The following is a 10,019-nucleotide window of genomic DNA, read 5'->3' on the forward strand; positions in this document are numbered from 1 at the left end:
AATAAGAGAAGTTGGTTCTAAGAGGCATTGTGAACCTAACAACATTATGTTCACGTGATCTGTGGATCCAGTTCTGCTGTTCTGCCTGCCGCTGTGGACCCCTGACCTGTTTCACCGGGCATGCTACCCACTGGGCACACGCTAGCTGAATCAACGTTGTTTCAATGTCATTTCAATGAAATTACGTTGAACCAACGTGGAATAGACGTTGAATTGACGTCTGTGCCCAGTGGATACCTTGTCTGGGACCTGCTGTTTCAACCTTTTCTCTCTTTCTTGCTCTCTCTCGCTCTCACGTGTATAGAAGAGGATGTTGGAGCATTTGTCAAATTATTTGATATCAGTGATTTTGCCATGAAGGCCTTCCAGTCCCCCTCCATATCAATCACTGATTGCAAATCTTCATAGTTTGTCACCAGATCTGATTAGCGGGGTGTCTGAGGACTCCAAATCACCCCCCTTTATAGGAGACAACTTCTATAGAATTAACAATACAGTGGCAAATAGCTGTATTTTGCTATAATGAAAATGTTTTGGGAACAGTTGACAATAGGTTTTCCTCCAAAAAACTATCGAATTACATAAATCTTCATAGTATGACACCAGATCCTGTAAACAGAGTGTCTGGGGATTCTACATCGCCCCCTTTAGTGGCAACAAATGTATATAATTAATAATACAGTAGCAAATAGCTGTATAGTGCTATAACTTATTTAGTTTAAATGGTACAGAAGCAAACGTGTAGATCAATCAATCAAATGTATTTTATAAAGATCTTTACAGTGCTTTACAGATACTCAGCCAAAAACCCCAAAGAGCAAGCAATGTAGAAGCACAGTGGCTAAGAAAATCTCCCCAGAAGGCAGGAACCTAAGAACAAACCTAGAGAGGAACCAGGCTTGGAGGGGTGGCAAAGTCCTCTTCTGGCTTTGCCGGGTGAAGATTTCATGAGTACGCGTGGCCATTAAGGCAAGATCGTCAGTCAAGATGTTCAGAGATTACCAGTAAGGTCAAGTAATAACCAAGGCCAAGTAATAACCATAAAAACGTTGTAGTGCTGATCATTGTCTCTGAATATACTGAAATTGTCTTTAAGGCCTTCGACTGGGGCCTCCCACTCCTCTTTCTATTCTGGTTAGAGGCAGTTTTTCGCTGTTCTATGAAGGGAGTAGTACACAGCGTTATATGAGATCTTCAGTTTCATGGCAATTTCTTGCATGGAATAGCCTTCATTTCTCAGAACAAGAATAGACTGACGAGTTTCAGAAGAAAGGGCTTTGGTTCTGGCCATTTTGAGCCTGTAATCGAACCCACAAATGCTGATGCTCCAGATACTCAACTAAAGAAGGCCAGTTTTATTGCTTCTATAATCAGCACTACAGTTTTCAGCTGTGCTAACATAATTGCAAAAGGGTTTTCTGATGATCAATTAGCCTTTTAAAATGATAAACTTGGATTAGCTAACATAACGTGCCATTGGAACACAGCAGTGATGGTTGCTGATAATGGGCCTCTGTACACCTATGTAGATATTCCATTAAAAATCATCCGTTTCCAGCTACAATAGTCATTTACAACATTAACAATGTTTACACTGTATCTCTGATCAATTTGATGTTATTTTAATGAACAAAAAAATGTGCTTTTCTTTCAAAAACAAGGACATTTCTAAGTGACCCCAAACTTTTGAACGGTAGTGTAAGTGCTGCCTTTCCAATTGATGTAAACTTTTCAAACAAATATTAATTTGAAAGAATCTAAAGACTTTCACAGTGTAGGTCTGTCGTTTTAACAATGTAATAACAATTTATAATGTTAAAAGTGTCTATAACATTCTGTAACAGTAATAATAAGTTTATAGCAGTGTAACAGAACTGATCTACCAATGCACAGATGCGTTTCAAGAGCATAAACTATTTTGTTTCTGAATCCTCAGACCTCTGACTGGGAGCAGCATGGGGGACAGTGTCATCTAGCGGAATAAAAATTCAACTATTACTCAGATATTATTTCATGAAGATTATTGAACTTCCAATCATTAATTCCTTTTCAACTAATTCATATTTAGCACTGCTTTTTTAATACACATTTTGTTGTCCCCTGATTTACATAATGTTAATTATGTTTTTGAACATGTACTGATTGCATATTTTATTTCATTTACCCACCTTGACAGAGCGCCTATTTACAAATAACCACTAGAACTCAACAATAAGCCTCAATAGCTCTGAAATAGCATGAAAGGTAGAGGGTAGGATTAGAGAAACAGACGCATCTTAAAGCAGCAATCAGCAGTAGAAACAGCAAAGCGGCTTCCCCGCCCCTGGTTCAGTAAAAAGCTGAGGTATGGGGCTGGAGAAATTGTGTCACTCAAATTCATAGACAGAGCTATGGATGCAAGGAATGACCATCAATGATATCAATGTTATAGTTTTAACCATGTTTTGAGGCTATATTTTATTTGTTTACATTTTCTTTGTTTACTAACATTGGAGTAAAAAAAAGCTTATATTTTGGGTTCTGATGGGGTAAGACATTTGAACTAAACTTATGAGGCATTTATAAGTTATATTCTTCAAGTATCAATGGGTACATACAATTCATTTATATGTCCAAAAATGGATGTAGCAGCTGCTGATTAGCCCTTTAAAACAGGCAAAATATACTACGATTTGTGAACTTGTGTTCAAGTAGAGGGAGGAATTTTATTTTGAAGCTTTTTGCATGATGTTGCTGATTTCACGGAGCTGTTCTAAGGGGCAGTTGACTTTTAAAGAGTCAAGTGAAAATTTCACTGTGAACTCAAATGTAATGTGAAAATGTTGCCTTCCTTGCAATGTCTGTGTATGACCAGCAGAGGGAAACTGCTGCTCTTAATCCCGAGAGAACCATTACAGCAATGCACTCCATAGGACTCACATTTACACTCTAAAGATATGAGTATATTTGTTGGGCACCCATCCTACACACATTAGTCATTGTAAGGCAGGACCAGAAATTGGCTATGGCATTTCTAACATACCAGCCCATTTTTATCTTGAGGCCCTCACACCGGACCATTTTTTCCCCTTGAGGCCTGTGTTATTAGCCAGATAATTATAATTTAACCCCCCAAAAAAACAAGTTAGACAGGCCCATTGGGCAAAACATTTGCACGAAATGCCAGATGGCCAGTCTGCTCCTGTTGTAAGGTGGAGACTTGTAGTAGGGAGGTGGCTATCTGAGTCAGTTTTTGTAATTCTCATAATAGTGTTTTATATCAACTATCTATTTCATAGAAAGTTTCATTTTCCCTGTATCGATTATGTTACTTCAACTGTACTATGGCGGTCTCTGTAAAATAACACCTTGTCACACCCTGATCTGTTGCACCTGTCTTTGTGATTGTCTGCACCCCCCTCCAGGTGTCGCCCATCTTCCCCATTATCCCCTGTGTATTTATACCTGTGTTCTCTGTTTGTCTGTCTGTCAAGTCAACCAGTGTTTTTGTTCTCAGCTCCTGCTTTTCCCAGTCTGTCTTTTTCTCACCCTCCTGGTTTTGACCCTTGCCTGTCCTGACTCTGAGCCCGCCTGCCTGACCACTCTGCCTGCCTCTGAGCCTGCCTGCCGACCTGTACCTTTGCCCCACCTCTGGATTATTGACCTTTGCCTGCCTGTCGTCCGGTACCGTTGCCCCACCTCTGGTTTACTGACCCCTGCCAGCCTTGACCTGTCTATTGCCTGCACCTGTTGGATTATTAACCCGTTGTTAATTCATCTGGGTTTTACCTTCATACCTGGTACACTGGATAGGTACAGTGAAATGTGTATGTGACAATAAAACATATAAATACTGTATATAAAGGTCTATGGCTGAAAACCCTATTCACTCTGACATGGTGGGGACGTTTTTTATTGACCCATAAATTCAGTTTAATGCTTCCTGTTGTGCTCTGCTGTGATTCGATCCGCCACTCAAAGGCTATTTATTCCTAGAGTGTGTTCAGCTGGGATGACACGGGAGCTACTTTGGGAGATAATGGTAAATGCAGTAGTTATAGTATTATGAGTGTATGTTTGGATTGTGTACTAGAGGTGCTCTGATTCAAGCTGATGAGAAATTGCATGATACATACCATCTGCTAGTCCAGACTTCTCTTTCCTCGATAGATTACTGTGGGAAAGAATATATTTGAGAAATGTTAGAGAAGTGAATACATTTTGCACTGATGCATAATTTCCCCTCCATTTTATCCCACAAAATACCATAGGCTTGAGTCTGTAAAAACCAATACTAGGCTACAGATCATTTATGAAAAAGTACTCAAAAACATACCCATTCCAACATTGCTTCCCGAGCAGGAAACTGAAATCAGACAAGAATATGTTAATCAATCAAATGTATTTGTAAAGCCCTTCTTACATCAGCTGATGTCACAAAGTGCTGTACAGAAACCCAGCCTAAAACCCCAAACAGCAAGCAATGCAGGTGTAGAAGCATGGTAGCTAGGAAAAACTCCCTAGAAAGGCCAGAACCTAGGAAGGAACCTAGAGAGGATAATAATCTGGTATATGCCAATGACTTTGTAAAACCATGCTATACAAACACAGAAAAATGAACTTGACTGAAATGTAATTTCCTTTTAGATTATCTATGTAGATCTTTCAAGTGGTATTGTGGTATTGAGTAGCCTACCTGAGTACATCCTCTGGGGGCAGAACTGGACCATGGCTCCGTCCTGGGTGAGAGGGGCCACCACTACGTTGTAGACGTCCCCACACATGATCTCCGGCACTTCACAGGCGTTGCCCCCGGGGGGAGGGGTGCAGGTGTAGTTGGACTGGCTACCAACCATCTTGGCCGTGTAGTTATGGAGACCGCCAGTGGAACGCCAGTATACACGCAGCGTGTTGTTGGCCATCCTGTACAGCTTCACGCCCGATGGACAACAAGCACCTGGGAGGGAAAGATAGTTCAGTAAGGCACTAGAGTGGCAACTGTGCAGGGCGCAATGGTATGTGGATGTTAAAATGTACTTGGCTATGATCAAACTTTGACACTCTTCTGTAACTTAATGCTATAGAAATGAATTGTGTGTAATTCATCTAGAGTCAGTAATTCACCTAGAGTCAGTAATTCACCTAGAGTCAGTAATTCACCTAGAGTGTAATTCACCTAGAGTCAGTAATTCACCTAGAGTCAGTAATTCACCTAGAACGTTTTCCATTTTTCCATTCCACTGACTCAGTGGTCCCATTGTTGCTATGATAGGTGCTTGTGTCTTTCACTCATTGGATGAGAAGCTGGGATATATTAATCTATCTGTCACTCACTGGATGAGAAGCCATGATAGGTGCACTCAGACATGTGTCCAGTGCGGCTGATGGCCTCCATGCTGACGGTGTAGTTTGTTCCGCAGGTGATGCATCCCATCAGGCAGTGGGTGTCCAGGGTGTGGCAGCGGGCGTTGCCTTTCGGTGAGGTCAGAGAGGTCATGTAGGTGTGTGTGCCTCTCGCCATCGACCAGGTGACATTGGTCATGGCCTGAGTCACCTGTTCAACGTTAAGGGTTGCCGGGCAACAGGGTGCTAGGGGACGAATGGAAAGCACAATTGTGAGAAATGTATACTTATTTTTTTAAATCTATCTGCAGATAGCTGAATGAACAACTTTATAAAATGTTCACCACAACATCACCAGTAACAAGTGATACCAGTAGTCCAAACAAATTAACCAAAACCTTTCCCTTTCTTCATATGGTTTCCATGGTTCCCTACCTGTTTCCAGTGGAACACTGTAGCTGGGAAAACTGTCGCCCACGGTGGTGGTTGCTATGGCGCTGACCTCATAGACCTCGCCACAGGGCAGGTCAAGTATCTCACAGGAAGTTCCTCTGGAAGTGCAGGTGTTTCTGTTGTCCTGGGCCACTACGCTCACTTTGTAGGTTGCACCTGCTCTGTTGGGAGCACTAAAGCTGACATTGACACTGGTGGTGTTGATCTGGGTCACATTCAGGATCTCTGGCATACAGGGAGCTGAGAAAGAGAAAGTGAAGGAGAGAGGAAGTGGCATGGGGAGGGTTAGCGTCATAGTGATCTTTTACCTGTGGGTGTAATGACACACATCATGTTTCCCATTCATCCAAATAAACTGATGATGTGATTAGTTAGCGGACACTTTGTCTATGTGGCATTTAAAAAAATATATGTTTGTGTTACCTGTCTCCTTGGTGTGTGATCTGCAGGTGTGGTTGCACCCTCTAATCTCATTACAGGGGATCACCACCACACTGTAGGGGCTGTTACAGGTGAGGTCGGAGAGAGCGCACACGGGTGCCGTGTCGTTACACAGGATGACCTCTGACCCTTCCACCGCCCGCGTCTCGTACACCTCAGCCCCGCGCACTGCTGACCACATGATCTCCAGGGTGCCGGGGGAGGCCAGGGAGATGAACACATCCTCGGGACAACAGGGTACTGGGGACGGACAGAGAGAGAGAGAGAGAGGGGGAGAGAGTAAGAAAGAGATAAAGAAAGAGAGAGACATGGAATATATTTATTTCAGTATTTATATCATTGTCAATATGAACTGACGTGGGCTATCTGAAGAACATTGATCAGCATTCATATTTATTAAGATCCCCCATTCAATGAGCTGAATGAGACTTGGGTGAGCTGTTGTTTTTTTTTAATGGCGTGATTTCAGAGGCACATTATGTGTGCCGGGTCTCTGGGCAGAGTGTGTGGTTATGTGAATGACCGGGTTCGAACCGGCACACCGCTAGACTGTAGAGGTAAAGCTTCTACGTACAGGTGGTGTAGTTGAGCACGGGGCCCGGTGGGCTGGATCCAGCCGGGCTGAAGGCGAACACAGTCATCAGGTAGGTGTATCCACACTGGCAGTGATAGTTACAGCTGGTGGAGCTGGTGTTGCACCTCTCCTCCTGACCATCATCCCTCTTGATGAAGGCCACGTAGGTGTCGGTGTAGGGAATGGCGTCCCACAACACAGAGCAATTACCTGCCTTGGTCTCCTCCACACGCAGAGGCTCTGGTGGGCAGGGGACTGAAGGGAAACACACGGCAGGGTGTGCAGTTATTAGATGTTCATTATATGGTTAGTACATGTCTGTAATAGTGGCTAAAGGTCAAGTTATTCATGTTACTTGAAATGAATTCCTGTGTTGTTAGTACCTTACATATGCATCTCACGTGTTGATGAAGTGTATCAATATGCTGTGCTTTACATAGCAGGTTTGTGTCTTCTATTACTAGATGTCACAAACCTGCCGTAAAACAAACAATCGATTTGTTTGTTTGATTGATTGATTGACTGATTGATTGATATGTCTACTCACAGGTGATGAACTCCTCAGGAGCAGAAGGGATGCTGGGTCCTCCCTCGTTGATGGCTGTCACGGTGACGGTGTGTCTCTGGCCACACCCCACGGGGGCCAGGGTGCAGGCGCCGGTGGTAGAGGTACAGTTCAGCCCCTCGGAGCTGAAGGCCAGGTACTCCCCTGCCCCCTGAGATGGAGCCCAGGACACAGACAGACCAGCCTCAGAGCCCACCATCCTCACCTCCAACTCAGTGAGCACAGGGATGCATGGACCTGGAGGGAGGAGAGAGAAACAACATGAGCACACACACAATTAGGTACAGACCTAGATGAATCCTAAACGTGCTTACAAATATACTGCACAAATTGGTGCTCTTGCTTGCCATTTGCTCCACCCTATCCCTATCAGGTCTTGAAAAAGCCTCATTTACTGAAAGTTAAATAAAGCTAGATAAGGTCAATTTTCTGAAGAAAATGTAACAGTGCAGTCTAACACTGAAGAGTGTACTTGCTAACCAAAAATCCCCCTCTCTTCCTTACGTGTGATTTGGCAGACGGTGAAGTCGTCTCCCTGTCTTTTCTCGGAGTCCCAAGCGTTGCCCTTGATGCAATAGGTTGTCCCAGCCTCCAGGCCAGAGAAGGTCACACTGGTGTCAGTGGTGTTGAGCTTCACCCTGCTGTCTGAGCCCTCCATGATGATGCTAATGGTGTATAGGAAAACGTGGTCCACAGGCTCCCACCCCACCACAATGGTGTCATTGCTGGGAGAGGTGGAGTTGAGCTTGGGCGCAGCAACCACTTTAGGAGAGAGACAGCAATGAGACATGTTATGTAGAGAGTGTATTTGTTTGTCTGTGTTGGTGGTGTTCATGGTTTGCCTTTTAATTGTGTGATATCATTCAGAAAGCTCTAAAGTGTATTTTCTGTTCTGTGGGATCACTTTACAATGTACTATATGACTGAGATTTGAGACGATCAAAATTCTCTCCCTCTCCGCTGCCTTCTAAAGAAGGTCAAACCACAACACAATAGGATGAAACTGCTGGTGGCTTGTTTTGGTACATGAAGATATCCGATAGGCTGACTAACTCAGGTCCTATTCCCAGGGTAACCAACGCAGTGTTCTCAGTTGTCAACCCAGTTAGGTTTATTCTTTGTGTATGGAGAGGGGTCAGATATAATTACAGCGGATACGTCCCTCCTCAGGGCAGCAAGAGCATCTCACTAATAGAGGAAAGTACCGGATTTGCAATACCTCATCTGAAATCAGGTTTTTAAGGTCAGGTATGTAGCTACAATCCTCTTCCTGGCTTTGGTTCATTTACTTCAGCAAAGAGATCGAGTGACTTATGGTGGGGGCACTGGAGATAAAGGTTGTTACTGTTTTCCCTATCAATGACTCATTTCTTTATACTAGGCTTTCATAATCTTGTGTTTTTTTTCTTTCCCCAACAGACGGTGAATGTGAATGTGAGGTACAAGGGACAATACCTGTCTTTGCTACCACAGGGAGGGAAGGCTGGCTTCTGCCTCCGCTGTTGACGGACATGACACTGAGAGTGTAGTCGGTGTAGGCCTGAAGGTTGAGCACGGTCCCAGGGGAAGAGGACACCTTGGTTTCGCAGAAGAAGGACATGTCGGCGGTCTCGGCACGCAGGATGTAGGAAGTGGCACCGGACACCTGAGTGAACTCCACGGTCATGCTCTCACTCTGTTTTGATGTTGCCATGTTGATGGTGGGCACCTCAGAAGCTACAGAAAAAAACAAGAAGAGGGAATTGTTGAAACTTACTTAAGGAGATACCCACATGAAAATGTAAGGATTGTAACCAGTTACACCACAATAATCATAACTGGTATTCATTTTCACTATAAGCCAACTGTTATAATATACTTCAGATTTCTTATGAGAGGTTGTCCCTTAACATTGCTCTAAGGACAGATTTTCTATATTCCCTTATAGCGCTGATGGGAGAGAAAAACAGAACTGGCCCTGGAGCGGAGATTAATAACAGAATGTTACGAGATCACAACATAATGTATAGCCTGTTGTTTCACCATCATCTCCTTAGGGTCACATAGGAGACACTGATTTACCGGTGGTCTCTTCTACTTCAGCCTGGCTCAAAACATTCAGGCTGTTATCCATGGCCTCAGCCCTGATGATGTACATGTTGTTGGGGGTTAGAGAGTTGATGGAGCCCATCACAGAGTTGGCACCGAACTGGGCGAAGGCTGAGGCATCCAGGGAGTTCTTGGAGGTTGCTGTGATCTTGTAGGAACTGGCTCCTGAGCATCTGCTCCACTGCACGGTCATACTCTTAGATGTTACGGTGAATATCGACACTGTGATTTCTATATGATGTGAGAGACAGAATCACTGTCAAATACTGGGTTAATGTCTGGATCAAATTAGAAACTATTACAGCACTACTATTGCATACATGTACTACAATTACATGATAATTCCAGTGTAATAATCAGGATTATTTTAATCCACTTTCATCCGACCATCATTTTCTGCAGTTGAAAAATGTAGACTGTTTAGGAATGTACATGTAATGTGACAAAAATATAAATGTTTTACCTGATGAAGCTGAACTCTGGAAGTAAAAACAGATAAGGAAGTAAAAACAGAAAAAAATATATATAATAATTTAAGGCAATGTAAAAAAAATTACATTACACAATGTTCATACC

General features: G+C 43.3%; 1 protein-coding gene across 1 annotated transcript; it reads right to left on the reverse strand.

Moving 5' to 3' along the window:
• Positions 1–4,121: 4,121 nt before the first annotated feature.
• LOC120052111 (fibronectin type III domain-containing protein 7-like) lies at positions 4,122–9,636 on the reverse strand. Its single transcript, XM_038998961.1, has 11 exons — positions 9,417–9,636; positions 8,811–9,071; positions 7,860–8,117; positions 7,338–7,592; positions 6,791–7,045; positions 6,199–6,456; positions 5,758–6,015; positions 5,314–5,568; positions 4,676–4,936; positions 4,316–4,345; positions 4,122–4,153 (listed from the first exon to the last, which is right to left on the reverse strand). The coding sequence occupies exons 1-11, from the start codon at positions 9,634–9,636 to the stop codon at positions 4,122–4,124; spliced, it is 2,343 nt and encodes a 780-aa protein (XP_038854889.1).
• Positions 9,637–10,019: the final 383 nt, after the last annotated feature.

This window comes from Salvelinus namaycush, chromosome 8 (genome assembly GCF_016432855.1).
Source record: "Salvelinus namaycush isolate Seneca chromosome 8, SaNama_1.0, whole genome shotgun sequence".
NCBI classification, from domain to species: domain Eukaryota; kingdom Metazoa; phylum Chordata; class Actinopteri; order Salmoniformes; family Salmonidae; genus Salvelinus; species Salvelinus namaycush.

Coding starts and splice junctions, on each gene's coding strand:
- LOC120052111 (XM_038998961.1), bottom strand. CDS start 9,636: ATGACCGTGCAGTGGAGCAGATGCTCAGGAGCCAGTTCCTACAAGATC. Junction 7,593..7,859: donor CACCGTCTGCCAAATCACAC/GTAAGGAAGAGA, acceptor TCCTCCCTCCAG/GTCCATGCATCCCTGTGCTC. Junction 4,346..4,675: donor CCCCCAGAGGATGTACTCAG/GTAGGCTACTCA, acceptor GTCTGATTTCAG/TTTCCTGCTCGGGAAGCAAT.